General features: G+C 43.6%; 3 protein-coding genes across 9 annotated transcripts in view; 1 reads left to right on the forward strand and 2 right to left on the reverse strand.

Annotated features, from left to right (window-relative positions):
- Positions 1 to 576: 576 nt before the first annotated feature.
- On the reverse strand, positions 577 to 3,082 carry PIGW (phosphatidylinositol glycan anchor biosynthesis class W). 2 transcript variants are annotated; one of them, XM_048966510.1, is made up of 2 exons: positions 2,990 to 3,082; positions 577 to 2,340 (listed from the first exon to the last, which is right to left on the reverse strand). In XM_048966510.1, the coding sequence occupies exon 2, from the start codon at positions 2,324 to 2,326 to the stop codon at positions 833 to 835; it is 1,494 nt and encodes a 497-aa protein (XP_048822467.1). In that variant the 5' UTR covers positions 2,327 to 2,340; positions 2,990 to 3,082; the 3' UTR covers positions 577 to 832. The 2 variants fall into 2 exon arrangements, with proteins under 2 accessions (XP_048822467.1, XP_048822466.1); XM_048966509.1 differs by lacking the exon at positions 2,990 to 3,082 and adding an exon at positions 2,574 to 2,687.
- Positions 3,028 to 19,352, forward strand: MYO19 (myosin XIX). 3 transcript variants are annotated; one of them, XM_048966502.1, is made up of 24 exons: positions 3,097 to 3,541; positions 4,834 to 4,978; positions 5,721 to 5,869; positions 6,087 to 6,200; positions 6,920 to 7,052; positions 7,271 to 7,340; positions 7,443 to 7,545; positions 7,756 to 7,852; positions 8,352 to 8,428; positions 8,820 to 8,910; positions 9,901 to 10,072; positions 10,352 to 10,425; positions 10,516 to 10,637; positions 11,851 to 11,964; positions 12,106 to 12,282; positions 12,555 to 12,701; positions 13,180 to 13,287; positions 13,861 to 13,931; positions 14,707 to 14,816; positions 16,552 to 16,715; positions 17,228 to 17,357; positions 17,539 to 17,624; positions 17,948 to 18,241; positions 18,577 to 19,352. In XM_048966502.1, the coding sequence occupies exons 1-24, from the start codon at positions 3,530 to 3,532 to the stop codon at positions 18,703 to 18,705; spliced, it is 2,889 nt and encodes a 962-aa protein (XP_048822459.1). In that variant the 5' UTR covers positions 3,097 to 3,529; the 3' UTR covers positions 18,706 to 19,352. The 3 variants fall into 3 exon arrangements, with proteins under 3 accessions (XP_048822462.1, XP_048822460.1, XP_048822459.1); XM_048966505.1 differs by lacking the exons at positions 17,228 to 17,357; positions 17,539 to 17,624; positions 17,948 to 18,241; positions 18,577 to 19,352 and adding an exon at positions 15,198 to 15,305 and having other exon boundaries at positions 3,028 to 3,541; positions 16,552 to 16,658; XM_048966503.1 differs by lacking the exons at positions 16,552 to 16,715; positions 17,228 to 17,357; positions 17,539 to 17,624; positions 17,948 to 18,241; positions 18,577 to 19,352 and adding an exon at positions 15,198 to 16,462 and having other exon boundaries at positions 3,028 to 3,541.
- Positions 8,779 to 20,362, reverse strand: part of ZNHIT3 (zinc finger HIT-type containing 3) — a 44,556-nt gene continuing 32,972 nt past the window's right edge. For 3 of the 4 annotated variants that reach the window (XM_048966515.1, XM_048966514.1, XM_048966512.1), the window contains 2 exons: positions 19,712 to 19,898; positions 8,779 to 8,891 (listed from right to left, as the gene is read on the reverse strand). In XM_048966515.1, the coding sequence (XP_048822472.1) occupies positions 8,879 to 8,891; positions 19,712 to 19,898 (200 nt within the window). In that variant the 3' untranslated portion in view covers positions 8,779 to 8,878. Of the gene's footprint in view, positions 8,892 to 19,465; positions 19,899 to 20,362 lie in introns of those variants that run through there. The other variant, XM_048966513.1, reaches the window with a different exon arrangement.

Genomic DNA, 20,362 nt, shown 5'->3' on the forward strand with positions numbered 1-20,362 from the left:
CTAAAGATGAGCTGTCACAGCATGTTGGTATGCAGGCTGCAGGTGAATTAGCTTTGGATCTTTGTGTTTTCTTAGAGAAGTCCGTGCAGCTCTCATTATCTGCACCACAAATCCCAGCAAATCCTGTATGAATTCATCTGCCGTGGGGTTTTATCGTGCTTCAGATAGAGTCTTCATTTACATTCAGCACTGAAGGTGAAAATAAATGTAGCCTTAATTCAAAGGCTAATTTAGATGTCAATCTATGATTAACATTCCACACACCATTACTGCCATCAAAGTTGAATGTATGCACAAATCTTTCTGGGGCCAAAGCATTTTAAAGCATCCACTTACTCTACGCCTTTTAGATAAAGAATTACTCTTATCTATTATTTATGCAAGGACCTTAACCAACTAAATCTTTACAGTTAAGTCTCTCTCTACATAATTACTCATGGTTTTCATCTGGCTTCTACTCCATACACTGGTACTGAATTTTACCAGCACTGGGATGTACCTCTTGAATTCACGTTGTTCTGCATACATACATGAAAGACGTACATTAATGTCTTTCTATCAGCACAAGTATTCAGCAAAGCAAAAAAAAAAAAGGTTTTTCAGGAAAAAAAGGTTTTTCAACAGGTAACAGCACTGACTGCATGGTTTGGTGAAACAAAGTATAAAAATGAATGAGTAAAAATAACAATAAATATCCATAAGTATTAACAAGCTGTTATAAATACTATGTTATAAAATATTATATCTGTGTTATTGGTAAATATGGGAAAGATACTTCTTTTTCCATTAATATATAGCAAAGTGTAGCTAGTCCCCTTGAGACAGAGTGGAATCACCAAAATTTTAATACTATATTTTTGGCGTGCAATATATACATAATGAAACAGTTAAGAAACATATACACGTGCAGTATACATAACGTCAGTGCAGCCCTGCTGTGGATGGTGTCTATCATTACATTCACAATACCAGTCATAACATTTGCTAATAAGAAAAACAGTAACTGATTTTTATTAATGGCAGCAATCAGGCAGATGTGCACAGCCCCTGCCTGCCGCTGCTCCCTGCTGTCTGCAGCCTTCACAGCACGCCAGCACGAGGGCACAGCAGAGCCCTTCACGAGAAGCTTTGTGAACACCAGCGCGAGATCAGCCACCACGAAGCTGACAAAGAAGGTGAGGCAGTGAGCGATGACCCACAAGCAGTAGGACAGATTGGCCATGCGGCGGGACACGGGGTCTGCGTGGGCTTGGGATATGTGGAGAAACACAAAGAGCACCAGAGCTGCCAGCAGCAGGAGGCACGCTGCTCCCATCCAGTCTTTGACGGAGTTTCTGCGCTTCAGCACATAGAGCCCCACCTGCACACTTGCCATGTATATGGCCAGGTACCCAAAGAGGGACAGCAGCCCTTCCCTGTTGGCATTCAAAAAGCCTGTCCTACTATCTTCGCCATTGCTGCCGTGCAAGACAAAGGTCTTCAGAGGGGTAAGGTTAAGAATGAGCTGATAAAGTACAGCAACAGTCACAGCCACGATCCAAGATTTATTTCTGGGAAATATGGCTAACAGCAGAGATGCCACAAGCCTCACAAGGGCTAAGGTAAAGAAAAAATTCCAGTGCACACCATACTCCGAAACATGCTCGTGGTACTCTATAGATTTAACACTAAGGAGTCGTCCAATGCCAAGAACAACCAATGGCCAAATGGCAAAAAGCTGCTTGGCCAGACTGGAGAATTTGGGTTGTGTCACAGCCGCTTTTTGTCGAACTTCGGGACAAACGAGAGCGTTACCGAAAATGAAAGCTCCAACCCCCAGATCCATAACTCCTGTTCCATAGGTCTCAGCTTTGGCATATCGTCGTGGAAACTGCGGGAAATCCACTGCTAAGATGCTGATGGAAGTCAACACATTGACATAAACACGGAACACGGTTATGGCTGGAATGTAGTCCGGATCCAGGTACGTGTTCTGAAAGTCTTTCACTATTTGCCTGAAGGGCACCTGGCTGTCACGCTGTCTTTGGCGGTATATTGTAAAAAATATTCCTGCACAGAGGGCTGTGAGGATGGCTGGAACCAGGAACAACACTGAAGACAGGACTGTGCAGGAGAACAGCAGAGGGGCGACCAGAACACCGAAGTCCAGCAGCAGGCCAGAAGGCCTCGAGCTTAAAGGCTTCCCGCGATGCCGGCAGAGCAGCACCAGGAGCAGCCCTCTGCAAAGCAGGCAGAGCGGGGCCAGCGGCATGCCCAGGGTCAGCTCCAGCAGGCCGGTTCCGTTCAGGTTACTGACGAAGGCTTCTTTCAGGTGCTTCTGCGACATTCTGCTTCCTTCCTCTGAAATGAGAAGCACGAACCGGAGTCGGTTCCGTGGAGCAGGACTCACAGCCTCTCCCCAGGTGAGCGCTACGGGCAGCTCGGTGCGGGCAGCCGTGGGCTGCAGCAGCCGCAGCGTCCCGCACAGCTCGCCGTGCCCGGGGAAGCCGAGTAGCCGCTCCGCTCCAACGAGACGCTTCAAGCCCTCGCTCCCCAAACTCTCCAGATAGCAGATACATTGTAAGCAACCATACCGCTCTGCGGAACGTAAGTGTGGAGCGGACACGAGGAGGACGCGAGCCTGAAAGTCGCAGCTGCCGCTCCGCCCGCCGCGCTCAGCTCGTCCCGCACTATGTAAACGCAGCCCGCGCTCCCCGTCCGCACTTTCCTCCGGCAGCGGCGTGCAGCTGCTGTTCCGCAGCGCCCGATTCGCCACGAGCTGTGCCCGCAAACCCCGCCCCGTCTCCTCCTCCTACTCCTCCTCCCCTTCCTCCCGCCGCCGCTCCGGTCCGCTCCGCGCCGTCCGCTCGGCCCGCGGTTCCCGGTGAGAGCGACCCGGGGAGGATCGCGCCCGCGGGGACCGCTGAGAGGTCAGCGGGGAGCGGGCCGGACACGGCTCTGCCCTCCTCGGCGGTCGTGCCGCCGCCCGGGACGGGCTGAGCGCGCTGACCTTGGGGCTGCCCGCCGTTTCCTCGGGTGGGAGCGGGGCCGGGCCGTCCCCGCGGCCGGCGGTCCCATCGGCACGCCCTGCCCGGTGCCGCGGCGCGGGGTCCGCGTGGGAGCGGAGCAGGCGGGAAGAACCCCGCTGCGAGCTGCTGTGAGTCACCGCTGGCCGCAGAGCACCGCTCCCGTGACGCCGTCACAGCCGCGAATCTTTCCTCGCGTAGCTCTGTGCGCCTTCCTCCCTTCTTAGCGGCGGGACTCGGGGATGGCTGCGGATTCTTGCCGGGGAACTTCGCTTTCTTGATTCGAGAGAGCGGCGGTTTGTTCCGCGGCGGTCGCACGCAGCGCTTTGCAGTTGGATGCGGATCCGCTCCGCTGCCGTCGGGATCTGCGTGCGGAGCCCCGCGGAGCGGCACGGCTGTCCTTGTCCTCAGCGCTCGTCGTTGTGTTGGAGGGCCCTTCGGACTGGGTTGCCTGAAGGACCCCGAGCTCAGCCCCTGTCGCACGGCCGGAGTCGCCCGCAGCGCAGCGCTGCAGAAGTGCCAAGATGCCAAAGCAGGTAAAAGAAAAGCGGGAATTGTGTGAGCTGATGGCGTTCGTACCGCCGGGAAGCGATTCTCGGTTGTTTCCCTGCAGTCAGGGTTAGGTAACTGCTAACGGATATTCACCCCGGCTTCAGGAGCTCGACTGCACCCATTAAGTGTGCGGTTTTGAACTGCATTACTAACGCACTTTCGTGCTGTGTTGCCCTTACAGTAGTGGTGATTTTTGTCACGCCGTTGGCGTGAACAGGGTGATGTTAATGCAGGGAGCAAGCACATCCTTAAGGGTCGCTTTGCAGCAGGACCGACAGCTCTGCAGTACAGCTGTCACAAGTCATTCATTGTGTAGAAATAATGTGATGCTATTCATTAACTTGGTTAACTTGTAAAGAATTGCAGATTTGTGTTATTAAATACAAATGAGCAGGGTTACTCTGAAGGAGTTCCTGACCAGGAGATGGGGAGCAGAAAAAGAATATCCAGAATGCAAAAATCAGGACTGGCATCTCTTCCCTTCCAGCCGCAGCATAACAAGCAGGACCTGAAATCTCTCATCTGGCTAAGTTTTCCATTACACTTGTGTAACAAATGTGCCCTTCCAACTACTGTTGTCAAGGGCATGGGAGCCTGGAGGCTGAGATTTAAATTCTTCTAATGATCCAAAGGAGACAAATCTTCACCTAATATAATCTTCACCTCTTACAGTGTTAGCAGTTCTTTCCCCTGGTTGCAATGCATGCAGTCTTCAACTTCAGTCTCAGGACCCTCTCTCTCTGCTCTGAAAATGGAAGCCTCTCCTAGGAAAACTGTTGTGTTGGACCTCATTGCTTTCAGCTCTGCAGCCAGTCCTGCCTGCTTCCCTCTGCCCAAGTCAGTGTGTGCACTGAGTGGGTGATGTCCATAGGCTAAAAGTATTCAGTTTAAGATTGCTGTACAAGCATGTCTGTGCTGAATGTCCTGCACAATTGCAAGCAATGGATCTTGTGAGTTTTAGGACACATTCTTTTTAGGCACCTTTGCTTACAGCCTGTACTGCCAGCAATGAATTCATTACAGTGCTGTCAGCCTGCCATCTCTCATATGGCAAATACTTTCTAAAGACAGAGTGTGCCATGGGAAGCAGTGATGCAGAGGGAGGGCACTGCTTTCAAACTGGGAGGAACAGCAGCTCCAACACTAAATTATTATTCCTGCTGAACCTGTACATGTGTTACATGGATGTGGTAGAAGAGCTATAGCTTGTAGGGAGTGAAATGACAGTCCTGCTATACTCGGCCATGGACTGGTGCTGATCTGACATCCTCCCTAGGTAAACTGCCAAAAAGAAGATTCCGTCACGCAGAATGACGTGAATGAATCATTTGAAGAAGAAGTCAGAGCTTTTCTCAGTGATGAAGAAAAGCTGCATCTTATTGATGATCTCACAAAAGTTAATCCAGTGACGACGACGACAGGTGAGCAGTGAGCCAGGAGATGCACTTTCTGAGGGGTCCCTTTCCCTGCTGGTTACTGATACGTGGTCATTACCATTCCCACCAAAGCCTACTCAAATCAGCTTAGATTGTTTTGTTGAAAAATTTGTCAACGCTTTTATTGCAGATTTAGCCATACTGATCTCTCAGCAAGCTTTGCATGCCAAACTCACATTTGTACTGTTGGTTCAGGTAGCCAGTGTTTGGTTGAGAGTTTATGGCACCAGATTGCCATAATTGGCATTGCCATAATTGCCATTCCTCCATGACCTTGTGATTGCAGTTCAGTTTCATATGAACGTATCAGGAAATAAGGTTCCGATGTAGATTCAACGTATGTCCATAAAATTGGTTTGGAAAAGTGAATTCCTCACTTGGCTTTTAAAGATGGCCCTGCTGAAACAAGCTAAGGCATCTTCCTTGTGCAGATGGGGAATGACTGGCTCTGCTCTGCAAATGTACAGCTTTGCTTTCTAGGATGTGCTGTGTACAAGCTCATAAAAGCATGCGATTTAATGAATTGTGGAGTCAAAGTACTCAAGCTTCTTAAGAACAAGGGCAACTTTTAAAGGCATAATTATGTATATTAGATCTATAGGTTTCTCCTGGTCACCTTCTCATTCTCTGTTAATCATAACAGATAACATATCTGAAGATTTTTGTTACAAACAGGAAGAGTCAAATACACTTTTCAAAATGCGCTAATAGGAGGTGTATCTTTCAGTTCTGAAATGTCTTCAAGCAAGATACACAGCAAACTTATTTTATACAAATGCTGGCTGCAGCCTGGTGGCTTTAAATCCATTTCAACCCATCTCCTGCCTCTATTCACCTGAGCTTATGAGAGAGTACCATGTTGCTGTTCACCCCCAGGTAATCCTTGTATTTGAAATCCCTGTCCTCCTGCAGGACCCAGATTTCAGGCTCTTCAAAATCTCTGTGTGAGCAAAATAATTCTGAATGATGAAGCCCATTTCTACTGAAATATGAGTTCTACTTTCAGACAAATGCAAGAAATCCTTGCTGTCCATTGCTGTAGAACTATGTAATTACTGTTCTCTTAAACATGAATATTCTGCTTTGCTGCCAGGATTTAAAACCTCACATCTTTGCAGTGGCTGAAGAAACCTACAGAAATGTTCAAAGCCAGATAGACCCCATAAACCAGACTATCATTGTTAGTGGAGAAAGTGGTGCTGGGAAGGTAAGGAGATTGTTTTCTGTTGACCTGACATTGCTTTTATTGTTTGAGATTTGGTAGTGATTTGTAGTGCAGAATACTTCAGTGAGCAAAGAAGACGGAGCACGTAGCCAGCCTGCTCTAGCAAGACTCTCCTGACATATGCATGAAGCATTAAATGGTTGCCACAGTCAAATAGACTCAAAGTAACTGCTTTCTAGGTGACATCTGCCACTTGTGGAAGGGCTGGATTTGAATCCTTCAGTAGGAGTTGCACCTGAGTTGAAGTCTCAGCTTAGTCAGTTAGGAAGGTCATGTCTCAGCAAACCCTTAAGAGGCAGGAGAGGTCAGACCCTGTCCTAGCTCCCTCTGTAATATCCATTCCTATTCAGCAAAACACTTGAGAATATTTTTAAGACTGAGAACATGGTTTGCTGAGTGTTAGTGACTCAAAGTCTATTTATATTCAATTAATCTTAAAACACTAGCTATTAATTCCAGCTAAGCTTCCAGATGGTTACATCTTGGTAAAGCTGCCATTCAGCAAAGCACTTTGATTCCAGTAGGATTTACATGTGTATCTGTTGCGCATCAGCTGATGCACAAAAAGTTTTGGCTGAGCTGGAGCTATAAACCTGACACCATTGCTCTCCATTGTCACCAGATGCATACTGTGTTCTCAGAAGCTAGCACTGTCTCACTGACACAACATGGTAAGGACAAAGGCCTGTTGTCTCTTGCAGACCTGGACATCTCGCTGCCTTATGAAATTTTATGCTTCTGTTGCTGCTTCTGTTACCTCCCCAAATGGCAATGAAGCTGTGGAACGGATAGAGAAGAGAGTGTTGGATTCCAACCCTATCATGGAAGCATTTGGTAAAAGCAGCTTTCTTAACAGCATGGACAAGTAGTGGCCACAGTGGGAATTTTCTTTTTTAATGTACAAATTTAAGCTACCTCTTGCTTCCTCTCCTTAAAAGACAAAATCTTCAAATAGTGGAACTGTATACAAATCAACTTTTAATGTCTGTATGTCCTACATGGAAGAGTAAAATTGCTGCTGATGATGATGTATGTCTCTGGTAATTTCACAGGAAATGCATGTACGCTGCGGAATAACAACAGTAGCCGTTTTGGGAAATACATTCAGCTTCACTTGGACAGGTAATAACTACTGTTTAGATAGCTTGTCTGTGGTCTTCTCCCTCTAAATTTGATGAGGGAATTTTGTTAAAATCTGCTCTTTTGCCTATTTTTTCCCTCTAGGTTTCACCATCTGAGTAGTGCTTCCATTCAGACTTTCCTTTTGGAGAAGACAAGAGTTGCCTATCAGGCCCCCAATGAAAGAAACTTTCATATATTTTATCAGGTTTGTGTTCAGTTAGTTTTGCGAAATGTTTCTGAGAAACACTGAGTATGAAATCACCAGATTTAGCACAGTTGTAACTTCCAATATTTAACAGTTCATCTGTCTGCCATGCTTCCAAATTAATCTGTACTCCCAGTCAATTATTATTCCCCATCTACAAGATGTGAAAACCCAGGGCAGAATCTGTTCATTACTTTATTTTGTCTTCAGATCACAAAAGGTGCCACTGCAGAGGAGAGACTGGCATGGAACCTTCCAGAAGGGGCTGACTACCGCTGGCTGCCAAATTCTGAAAGAAACTTAGAGGGTAAAGATTAGTTTCACAAACTGTCCATCAATAACAGATGTAACACTGAGGGAAGGCAGGTAAAAATGCATGTGTCTCACTAAGTCCTGTGACCCAGGTTAGTCATCCAGCACTCTCCTGGCCTGACCACAGCAGATTTTGCAAAGCCATCTGCATTAATGTGATTCAGTTTTAAGTTTCAGTTTGCACTGCTAATAGTTTTCACCTGACTTGAAACTGCAGTTTCTGGCCCAGCAAATTTGCATTGCTCTGTGGTTACGTTTAAAACCACCTTGTCTTTGGATGCACTTCAGCAACCTGCTGCCTATGTTCACAGCCCCAGAGTCAGCAGCAAATCTGTGATTTGATTCTCCAACTCTGCTTTGGGATTTACCAAAATAACAGCTGGTTTCCTCAATCTCTTCTGACAATTCCAGCTGAACTGGACGTGGAGGAGATTGTTCCGCATGCCTTTGTGTGCATGGTCTTCTTACTAAGTAACACCTGTTTGGCTTTTCAGAGGACTGCTTCGAGGTGACCAGAGATGCAATGTTTCACTTGGGCATTGACCACTCCACTCAGAACAATATTTTCAAGGTCAGGTATAATGCATGGTCACCACAAAGCTCATGACAATGCTTATAATGTCTTTTTAGCATTGGGATTGATGTACATCTGCTTCTGTAGACATGTCCAGATGTCCATGAGTTGTTTGGCAATGCTGCCTGGAATGGCTGCAGCTACACATTAGGTTGCATAACCAAATATTAGTTTTTAACCAAAAGCCTGCAGCTGTGAACTGTAGATTTCTTTCAGTAATGCTGCACGAGGAATTATTGTAGAAATTTGGAATCTTCTTCCTTTGTGTTGGTTTTTTTTGTTTGTTTTGTACAGAAATGTTTTTATTTGCCCTGTTGATGTGGCCAGGCCAAGAGGACAATGCCTTGGAGCTCTGTTTTAGAAAACTCCGTGCTTGATTATCTTGCAGGTATTGTCAGGCCTTCTCCATCTTGGGAACATTCAATTCTGTAATCCAGTGGATGAATCTCAGCCTTGTGAACTAGAAGATAAAGCCAAAGGTGAGGCACCAAGCATGCTGTACTTTAAGGACTATTGTTATCTTCCAGCAGATGTCTAGTAGAAAGGATTAATATATTCTTCTGCTTGATAAGAGACCATCAGGGTCATAGGCAGACCAAAGTTTGAGTGTGCTTGTGTTCCAAGCTTCATGGTTTCAAACTACTGCACAAAATCTGAGAGATAATACCCTGATGTTACAGGTTTTTATGTTACAGTCATGGCAACTGTAGCACTGGAGTGTCACTTCAGAAGGATTATTGGCAGGGCTGTTACAACTGATCCTAATCTTTCACTGACATCACAAGACTTCCATAAATCTGATCTAGAGTGGAAAGCAAGGCTTTTAAATTTTCAAAGCAGAGCTTTGAAGTTTTCCTGATAAAGACGAACATTCCACAATCAGAGCAAATCTGCTAGGATGCTGCACAGCACGTAGGTTGCTCAGCATATCTTTAGGAGATGCAAAGCTCTAATTTTCCTTCAGAACTAAAACTGTCCTGAACAATGAAATTTCATACTGTTATTTCACATGCTCTGAATTCACATTGCTGAATATTCAGATAGTATTGAATACAGCTCAGGTTAGCAACATCTTAAATCCTTTGTTTGCAAATACTCATTTCTCTAATGAAGAGAAGTTTCTGCTCAAAAAAGGTGAACAGATAACAAGGACATAACCTAGAGAGTAACCTCTGTAGTGCTCACTTCAGTGTAGCAAACTTCAGACTTTTTTTTGATACTGTTGTTTCATCTTAAATAGAGTACTTGCAATTCTGGGGATACTGTACATGCAAATTAAGAGGCTGATTGTACAAAACTTTCTTCTGAGTTTGGGTAAAACGATGCAAAATCCCATATTTGAGTTGGGGAATTCACAGAAGAGCTGGGTTTTTTAGTATCATCCCTAGACCTTCCATAACCTAAAGGGACCTGCATTCATTTGACACTCCAGATAGATAATCTTGAAACTCTTTTTTTCCTTGAGTAAGACTTTGTGAAGACTGCAGGAGAGCTGCTGAAGATACCTGTGGAGGAGCTGCTGGAATCATTAAGAATTCGAACAATAACTGCTGGAAAACAACAGCAAGTCTTCAAGAAGCCGTGCTCTAGAACTGAATGTGACACTAGGAGGGACTGCCTTGCCAAAGTGATCTATGCTAAGTAAGGACATGCAGGCCAGGCTGCTGTGCTAATCCATGCAATTTTTGTGAGGGAATAGAGCAGCCAGGGAATCCTCCTTTCCCTGGCTTTCTGCTTGGACAAAAGAACAGTATAACCCTGCCTTTCTCCTTTGACACACCTTTGATTCAGTCACAGATACTGACGTCGCTGCAGTATCTATTCGATCTACAGAGAACTTCTGGTTTATTGCACGGATTTTGTTTGGGCAGTAAGAAAAGCAAGCACTTTTCCAACTAATTCAGTTGTCATTGTCCACAGATTGTTTGAATGGCTTGTGTTGGTCATAAACGAAAGCATTTACGCAGATGCATCATTGTGGACCAGCTTCATAGGTATCGTTTTCCATCCCTGGTTTAACTGAGCAACCTTAAGCTCTTCAGTCTACTCCTAGATTAAAATGCACTACCTTATGATACTCCTAGGTTTGTTGGATGTTTATGGTTTTGAAGCCTTCCCTGAAAACAACTTGGAACAGCTTTGTATTAATTATGCCAATGAGAAACTGCAGCAGCACTTTGTAGCACACTATCTGAAGGCGCAACAGGTAACACTCCACTAACATCTAATGTCAAATATCTGTTTTAAAACAGCATCTTTTGTCTCTCTGATTGTATTTCTGTGCTTCTGGTCAGACTGCAACCTTCAAACAATGCCACAGAAAACAGTAGGATGTGCTAAATACATTGCTGTCACTAACCTGACTGGCCATGCACACTAATTCAAGGTCTCATCTAATGTCTTTGAGAGATACAGACTTCCTGCCAGGCCCAGACTGCTGCTCTCGTAGACTCCATTCAGTCCTGGTTGAATTTCTCCCTATTACACATGCATTACCACAGTGATCTTTGTCATTAACTGGAATCTGTAAAATTGTTTCCTTAATGGTACCAAAGTGATGGCACTTTCTGCCTCAGAGCATAGTTGTATCCATTTATTCAGAGATAAGTACCTCTTTGCCCTTAATTTGTGCTTTCATATACTAACCAGGTTTTTTTCCTCCTGCCTTTGTCAGTATGCCAGGAGTTAATGGTCAGCAAAGATGGAAACTAAGTTCAAGCACACAATCACTTTTCACTGATTCATAACCTCTGCTTAATAGCATTCCTACCAGTTACTGCCTACCCTCTTAGCTCTCTTGATCTGGCTGTGTCCCAGACCACTCGAATGCCATTAGTGGCTGTGCTGAGCAAGCTTTTAGCAGGAGACTCGTAAAATAACCAGCCAAGGCTTCTGCTTATTAAGCACTCCTTCTAGTTTATTCCATAATTCGGCATAAATACTGCACAAATGGTTTCATCTGATACCTCTGTCCATTTCCTTTTGGATCAGACTGGTTTAGTAAGACCGGTTGGTAAAGTTTGGCACACAGTGGTAGGCTCAGGGCTGTGTCCCAATCTAAGCAGTTCCCTGCCCTTCAAGGGAAAACCCAGCAGAGCTTAATGTGACTTTGTTTACTTTGTAAAGCAGCTATGAAACTCTCACTGATAAATCTGTAAAGTTCCCAAATAATGAAACTAATTGTTCAGGTGGGATCTGCTGCTATGTACTCAGAAGCTACTTGGGATAAAATATCCTCAGCATTTTTTTTATTTCAGATTCCCACTGAACTCATGAACTGAGCTTTGGATGAGTAGGCTGAGTCTGTGATTAACTTGTTTGCTTAAACAGTAACTGCATCATATGCTAACAAAAAACAGGCAGTTATTTGAGCTCTAGTGCCCTCTGCTGCAGAACATTCAGTTTCTCTCTTACTTTAGGAAGAATATGCATCTGAAGGTCTACAGTGGTCTTTCATAAACTACCAGGACAACCAGAGCTGCCTTGATCTGATAGAGGGCAACCCTCTCAGCATTTTTTCTCTGCTGAATGAGGTAAGTGAACTGCTAATCCTTCTGGCCTACTTGCACACCGTCCATTCCAAACCAGCAAAGAAAACACAAGTGCTAAATTAGAACGAAACTTGCCAGATGTTGCCTTTAATTACTAAAAGACATCTTTTGTTTGTTATGCAGGAATGCCGTTTGAATAGATCCTCTAACTCTGACCTGTTTCAAACTCGGATTGAAAAAGCTTTGTCTGATAATCAATGTTTAAGTCGAGACAAGTTTAGTAAGAAGCCGAACTTCATTATTTCTCATTATGCTGGGAAGGTCTGCTACCAGTTGGCAGCAATGGTGGAGAAAAATAAGGTAGGTGTTTTCAGAAACAGCTATTTAAAAAAACAGACCAAAAGCAGATTTAGATTAAAGCATCACTAGTATGTATATCCAGCAATGTTTACTGACTGCACATCTTACTCCAAATAAATCATCTCAGATTTGAAACTACAGCTGTGGCTCAGTCACACTTATCATAAGAAGTACAATTCCATCTACATATGAAGAATTTTTAGTAATGTGAATAAAAGGTGACAGGTTTCTGCGTAACTCCAAATGCTAATGAGTCACATCTGTGCTTGCAGGACCCCATTCCACCAGAACTTGTCCGTGTTCTGCAAAACTCTAAGGACACTTTGCTTCAGAAATTATTTCCCATTGCAGAAAAGCACCAAAATAATACGAAAACGCAGAGCAGAGCGGCTGTTGTTACAGTGGTGTCAAAGTTCAAGGTACATGCACTACTCAAGATTCTGCTTTCTAACGCTGTCTTCATAACTAGATGAGAAAACATTAGAGCTGGACCAAGATCAGTAACTGTTATTAAATGAGATGGCTGTAAACCTGAAATGGCATCAGGCTCTGATAATCTCTGGGTTTGCAGTTTTGACTCACTCAAGTTTTACCCTTAACAGCTGGGCATCTCCCTTTGTCAGGCTTTTTTGTATGTGTTCTTATTGATATATTAGCTTCAACTAACAGCCCTGATACAGTTTTGAAACTTTCTGAATTTGCCATCGGTCATTTTTAAAAGAATCCATATTGATATCAGCTGTGCTAATGCTGAGAGCATGAAGTCATTCTTAGGGGGAAAAAAAAAAGAAAAAAAAAAAAGGAGCTCAATTGCTTCTATAGAAAAGCACCAATTCACTAAACTACCTGTGGAGGAGGAAGCTCTTGCACCTGTATTTCTCCTGAATTTCTTTGCAGAGTTCACTTGAAAATCTCATGCAGATCTTGAACAGCACCAAACCACATTACATCCGATGCATCAAGCCTAATGCTGACTGCAAGGCAAGGACTTTCAGAAAAGAAGAGGTAATTTCTCCAAAACCTTTCTTTACTAAGTCAGAAACTTCCCAGAAATAACGTGCAGGGCTTTGCATTGAGTCTCAGATGGCCGTGATTCACTTGTAAATCTCTTTCCATAGTATATTTCAAAAGAATGTTTTTTTCTTTGAAATTTCCAAGATAAATGTCCTTTCAGAATCAGATGAAGCATGTCTAAAATGGCACTGTTAAGCTCAGCAGCTTGATCAGGTGCAACTTAATTGTTGCTGTATGGGACATTCCCTTACCACAGTGCTCACGGGTTATTTGGGATGATAGCTTCTCAGCTCACAAATAGGTAAAGTTCATCTGGCTATGGCTACCCTGCTCACAAAGATATCTTCACAGTGCAAACCCACAACAAAAGTCTGCTTGGGTGTTAGAAAATACTCATTAGCTGTGTAATCCCCTTCTCCACCCTCTCCATTTGTTCCCTGACCACCAGCGTGGTGGCTGAGCAGAGCTGAACACGGCTTGGGTTGAGTGCATCCCATGCACGCCTTCACTGCAGCTTCCACAAAGAACAAGAGTTTTCCTAAAACAACTCAATTTGTGCCTCAGGTTCTTAGCCAGCTCCAGGCATGTGGAATAGTTGAAGCCATCACCATCAGCGCAGCAGGCTTCCCTATTAGGTAAGGCCAAACTTATTGAGCAGTGTCTTGCATAATACATTTCTATAGCAATTCGTGGTGTACTAGTTATTCAGAAGAGCTTTTAAGTGGGAAATCCAAATATTTAGTAATCTGTTTTATACCACAAAGCCTTAGGGATTCTTTTAAAGCTGTCTGAAGGGTTCTGCTCTGTGCTTGTTTGTAAGCTTATTTGAGCACCTTTCATAGTTTGGAGACAGCAATACCTGACACAAATCTGGGACTTCACTGTACCTTTGCAGAGAAGCTGCAGAAGAAATGTATTGATGTAGACTATCATGTACTAAAACTTTCTGGTTTTTATGTGCTTCTTAGTATCAATTGCAGCAATCAAAAAATACGTGAAAAAATGGCATTCATCTAAGTGTGGCCTTCTTCAGTACAGTATCTATCATAGCCAGTTATCTTCCTGGCTTTTCTTGCCATCTTTAGAGGATGGAGGGAACAAGGCCTGAGCTCGTCATGTTACTGACTGGAGTGAAGCTTACTGTTTTCATCTCAAAAGCATAATTCCTGCTTAGTCTTTGTCACAGCTGAAAGTCCTTGTCTATTACTGGGCAACAGGTAGCCCTCTGAATTCCTTCAGTAACTTCATAGTTTCTTACACGTTGGTGACTACATAGGCCTCAGTCTTTTTGCAGTCTATGAGTTGGGTTTTTTAAGCCATTCTGCAATTTTTTCCCTTGAAAGGACAGATTATTTACCAGATAGTAATAAATGATACCAGCCTAGTATTAACTGTACTTTTGTCTATCAGGATCTCTTTTCAAAGTTTCACTGATCGCTATGAAATACTGAGAAAGTCACGTAGGTCCAGCAAAACCAGTGCATGTGATAAAAGCAACTGCCATACTGCCAAGAAAAAAGGTATGTTTGTTTAGATGTACCCTTTGCTATAAAAATGTCCCTGCACCAAGTTGATATCACATAGATCAGAGGCAGTAATTGTATTCAGCACTTCGAAACACCCACTATTCTCAAAATACATTTCTAACCTCTCTAAACTGACTTCAGTTTCTAATCTGCCTAATGCATATGGTGGGCTCTTTTAAAAAGAGCAAATCCTTCATCTTTACTTCTGCTTTTCCATGTTCCCCTTTGGTAGAAGCAATTAGTTATGATGTAATATAATTTGATTTAGAAATAGTTAAGTAAACCAGAAAACCACTTACCTTTTTACTTATATTCCTTATCCTTCCTTTTTTTTCCCCCCACTTTGTTTTCTTGCCAAACGCACTGACCTTCTAGCTTACCTGGATTCTGCTGCTTCTTCTGCCTGTTACAAACTTCTGTACACAATTCTTTTTTCTAAACAAGAGCGAGGATGGATGTTAAATACATAACCCAGTCTACCAGGTAATGTCTTTGGTGAGCCCCTGAAAAGGAGCTCATCATCAGATAGTTACATTTAATATTGAAAGTGACTGCAAATCCCTTCCCTGCCCCAGATTAATCCCATCTTCTTGGGTCTTTTCAGTAACCAGGAGGTGTGAGAAATAAGGTCAGTAAGGACCAGCCTATTTCAGATATGTTTAATGGCTGGAAATCCGTTCACCCTGCTGAAATACAATGAAGCAATGAAGTACAGTCTGGAAAATTACTTACATTCCATATCTTTCTCCCTTAATTATAAACCCACTAGTTAGAATGCTTCATTGTGATAGGTTAGTACTCCTTTTTATCTTCAGTGGGTTACAATCTGCAAACAAAGTAAAACAATTTCCTAAACATGAGGATAAGCTTTTCTTTTCCTATCAGCTTGGTCCCATGAACATAATGATAGTCACCAGATGTCTTTCTGTATGCAAGAGTTGTTTGTATTTGTTTGCAGCACCTTAAAATGCTCTCATCTCCTCACAAATAATTATAGCAGAAAAACAAACTGTATCCAGGATGAAAAGATACAATGACTGTCAAGTTCTGGCATTAGGCATGCAGAAAACTCATGCAGCATTGCCTTGAGCAATACAGTCTCCTTAAAGGACAGGTCTGAATTAAGTCTTCTGTGTCCAAATAGGTTAATCTGGATAACCTGTTTGTCTTACCATGAAAAAAAAGAAAAGTCCCAGAGATTATTTTAATAACTTCTAACTGCCACAATAAACATACCCTTAGCATGTGTCCCTGATTCCCCTTAGCTGCTTCTGATACCCTGTTAGAGCTGTGGAATTGCACAGCATTTGTTTTTTGTTCCTGCATCTCTCAGTGCATTAAAGCTATGAGTCTAAATCCTTGCTTTTTGCTCTTTGTTCCCTATGGTTTTGGGCTTCGATTATTTCATTAGGTTTTCTTAGGGCTGCGCTGCTCTCCTTGTCTAGATCCACCCAAAATGCCACTTGTTACCCATGCCAGCTTGAATATGCCACAATGGAGGCAATAATACAGTACATTAGCATCCAAACCACATCCTCCTTTAAACACACTGAGCTATCTTTCTAGTTAGCACATGGCAAAATCTATGCAGCTGCATTTCTCCCTAGTGGCTAGAACTAGTCATATCTCAGCCATCACCCCCAGATGGCTGCGGTGTCTCAGTGTAAAGGCAAACCTGGTCTTGATTTCCAAATTTTGCAATACCTTCTTTTCAATACTTCATTTGCAGGTGAGACTGCAGCAGTGGATGACAACAAAGCATCACGTTCTGTTGTCATTGAGATCCTGCAGAATGTTGTTACAGGACAAAGTGCTGCCGAGCCCACAGGGAAGGGATCAGAGAATACTCCAGTGTATTGTGGCAAAACCAAAGTATTTATGGCTAATTCTGTGGTAAGAATGCCATTTCCTCAGCTAACAGTTCTGGAATGTACTTGTGTTGCTGGTGTTCTCACTGTTTCAGCATGGATTACAGCTTTCCCTGGCTTCTGCCGGTAGCTTTAGCTCCTCTGACAGACCCAAGCAGATCCTTTTTTGACAAATACAAAGAAGGCACTTCTGCACTTTTACAAAGCTTGCACACTGAAGGGTGTAGCTATTTAAAAAACAGACAAGCAAAACAAAACAAAAAGCAACTCTCACTCAGTAGAGCTAATTTAAAGCCAGTTGTTACTGTGACTTCAGGAGTGTGTTTTCCCCCACAACACTTTTTCTCCCTCAGATATACATGCTTTCTACTTTAACCTTACACACTATATATAACTGTATAATAAGCATTAATGATGTGCTGTCATCTCTAAAATATAAGCAATCTTGGGACCTGACAAGCAGCAAATGATTGTAGAAGGGTTAAGAACACAGCTCTGTCCCTGACTATTAATTGCAGGTTTGTATCCCCAACACAGCTAGAGCAACTTGAAGCTAGAAGAGCAGAGGTGTTAAACAAGAAAGCATTTTGCATTCAGTGTTGCTGGAGAAGATTTAAACAGAAGAAACTTGCAAAGGAGAGAAGGTCTGCAACACTCATCCAAGCAGGTAATTTGATGAGAGTGTGGCTGGCCATAATGTAACTAGTAACATTTCCAGCCACACTGGGTATTTAAAGAAGGGATATGCTAATTGAACATGGAGAAGGCTTAAGTGCCATCTTTCTTACATTGTCTGCAACAGCTGCTGAGATTCTTTGTACTTAGATTTCTTTTAATTAAATCTTCAGCTATTCGCTCCTGGTTAGCCAGGAACCGCTTCCAAAGGATGCGCAGGGCTGCAGATGTCATTAAGTGTGGATGGAGGAAATGGAAAGTAAGTATGATGGTACAGAAAAGGATTAAAGCTGAGCGAGTGAAGCTTTGTAGTGGTTTGAGAAATAATCTGCCCCTACCAACTAACTGTACAAAACCCACACTGTCAGTTCTTCAGAAAACATTTCTTAAACCGAAGCACAGAAGATGGATGCCAGTCTTCTACAGCTGCTTGGGAGCTAATTTGTTCCTAATTATCTATAAAATGGGAAACCATCCCACACGGTGTCCTATCCCTTACTCTTTATCCCTTATACTTTGTTTTAGACTCTTTGTTTGCAGTTTTAAATTTTGCTCAATATTTTTTCTGCATCTCTTTATCAGGCAAAAATGGCTGCTTTAGCAGCAGTGGAATTAGATGAGGGTGGTGAAAATGCACCTTTCTCAGCAATGTCAGCCAAATCACCATGCTCTTTGGAAACAGCTTGGCCTCTACATGCAATCATTCAGCTTTGGCCTCTTGGCCTCGTCCTGTCTGCTGCGCCTGTTACCATAGTGGGACTCCGGAGAGAGCTGTCTCTGCTGGCATGCTTGAAAGTACTTCAGGGGGTTGGCTGCTACAAGATGGAAAGCAGCTTCTTAGGTTGTGGCATCACTTCTATTAGAGCTCTCCCGCAGGTAAGATACCTCACACAGCACAACTAAACTGTCATGAGGTCAGGATCCTAGAACAGTACTGGCACAAAGTCTGCTATCAGTCTAGTTTTTCTTTCTTCACTGCTTTAGATATGCAAGGATGATTCTGATGTTAATAGGTCAGGTAAGACATGGGTCTCAGCTGTGAGACCAAAGCATGAAAGTTCTTGCTAGTCTGTCATAGGAACAAACTGATCAAAGCTTCTAGCTGTACTTACAAGTTGCTTGTATAATAAGGCAGTGCTTTGTCTGAACAGTGAAACTAGATCACAGTTCTGCAAAGCACCAACTGGCCTCTCCACCTTGTTTTCTTCCAGGGCTCTGTCAGGTTTCACTGCAAGAAGTCTCCCCTGCATTACGCAGATGTCAGTCCCCACACAGCTGCCTATTCTACCACTGGTTTTAACCAGATTTTATTGGACAGAAAAGAACTGCTTCCAACATAACTTTTGGCCATCCGCATGTACGGAACATTTCCTTCAGGGAAGGACTGCCTGCAGGCTGCTGCTTTTCAAGTTACTCAACGTCCCTATCTGCTGCTACCTCAGTTTCCTATAATCACATGTATAATCAATGTATGCATATTATAATTCAAATTTAGAACGCAGGGGAGGCATTCCTCCTCTCACACACGCACGTACTAGAGGAGATAATCAGTACTATGAGAAAATAGATCAACTGCTTTAAAGAGTATATACTGGAACAGAACACTTCTAGCTGTACATGGTCAAAACAAGAGGCTGGTAATGAGATAGCAAAAAAGGCAAACACTTCTGATGTGTGCTGGGCTCTTGTTGGGAGGTACCACAAACATTCAGTAACCTGCGACCAAGGAAGTAAGTAGCATTCAACTGTAACACTAAAGGCAGATGTCTCAGGGAAAAGCAAGACCAGAGTCTTGCTTTTTATCTACAGGACCAAAATACATTGTGATCTGTGTGTTTCTAACATGACCTAGCCAACAGCATTACTTCTGCAGAGGGACCAAGGTTCTTATCAGGGCACACTATACCACCTCTGTTACGTACGTGGGTCTTGAAAACGTTCAGCTTTTCTGTGTATGCCATATCTAAATAAACTCTTAAGTATCTTGTGAAGGCGTATGACTATCCTCAACAAGGTCAACAAAAGCATTTCAGGTTCATTTTGTGAGTTAAGACAAATGCCAGTATATTTAATATAATTGTTACTGGGAAGTGGTATTTCCCACAGGTGACAGGATTTCTGTAACAACAGAGGGCAAGTCCACATAATACCAAATTCAATTCCTAGCATCTAGAAATTTGTCCAGCACCACGTCATTATTTATCAACTCTAAAATGAAAATTAGAGTGCTGACATTCATGAGCAACTGAACTGGGGGGAATACATGGCACAGTGCATCGTGGGGTGCTGCAGAATGGCTTTTGTAAGAGGAAAACCTGAAGGAACAAAAAATATTCCCAAGCTCACTCAGGAAGAATGTTCTCCTTCTCTGGGGGTTCCACAATCCTCAAGCAGCAATCTGCAAACTCCACAAAGAGTGGCTCCTGCATGTATTTTTTCATGAGAGAGCTTTTGTCTTCTGCTTGGTCAATGGTCAGCAGCAGCTGCCTGAGGTGTGGGTTCAGCAGCAAACCTCTCAGTTCTTCTGATTCTCCTTTAAAGACAAGGACAAAAGATAATGAGTATCATGTTCACCTGAAGTCCCCACTGGATTTAGTTTCTGTTAATGGATGCAGTTCAGCCCTCAAGCCAGAGAAGGCAGAAGCCCTTTCCTCTGTCAGAACCAAATCAGAGGATTAATCCCTGCATCTGCATGAAATCCACAGCAAATCCCACTTTGGAGCAAAATCTATGAGGTCACGCTCTTGTGATAACCAAGCATGGATACAGCACTGATCACAAACTAAATCCTTGCTTTCTGTTTTTATGCATTTCCTCCACCAGCACACGATCTCAAGTCGGTATCAGGGGCAGGGTCCTCCCTAGAGGCAGGGAACAGACTGCCCAGGGCAGCAGGCACAGCCCTGAGCTGCTGGGGCTCACAGGGCGCTGGGACACAGTCATGACACACGGTTTGGGCAGTGCTGTGTGGAGCCAGGGCTGGGACTCAAAGCCCCC

Source organism: Lagopus muta, chromosome 20 (assembly GCF_023343835.1).
Source record: "Lagopus muta isolate bLagMut1 chromosome 20, bLagMut1 primary, whole genome shotgun sequence".
Lineage (NCBI taxonomy): Eukaryota > Metazoa > Chordata > Aves > Galliformes > Phasianidae > Lagopus > Lagopus muta.

Coding starts and splice junctions, on each gene's coding strand:
- PIGW (XM_048966510.1), bottom strand. CDS start 2,326: ATGTCGCAGAAGCACCTGAAAGAAGCCTTCGTCAGTAACCTGAACGGA.
- MYO19 (XM_048966502.1), top strand. Junction 11,965..12,105: donor TTTTTTCTCTGCTGAATGAG/GTAAGTGAACTG, acceptor TTTGTTATGCAG/GAATGCCGTTTGAATAGATC. Junction 18,242..18,576: donor CTATTAGAGCTCTCCCGCAG/GTAAGATACCTC, acceptor GTTTTCTTCCAG/GGCTCTGTCAGGTTTCACTG.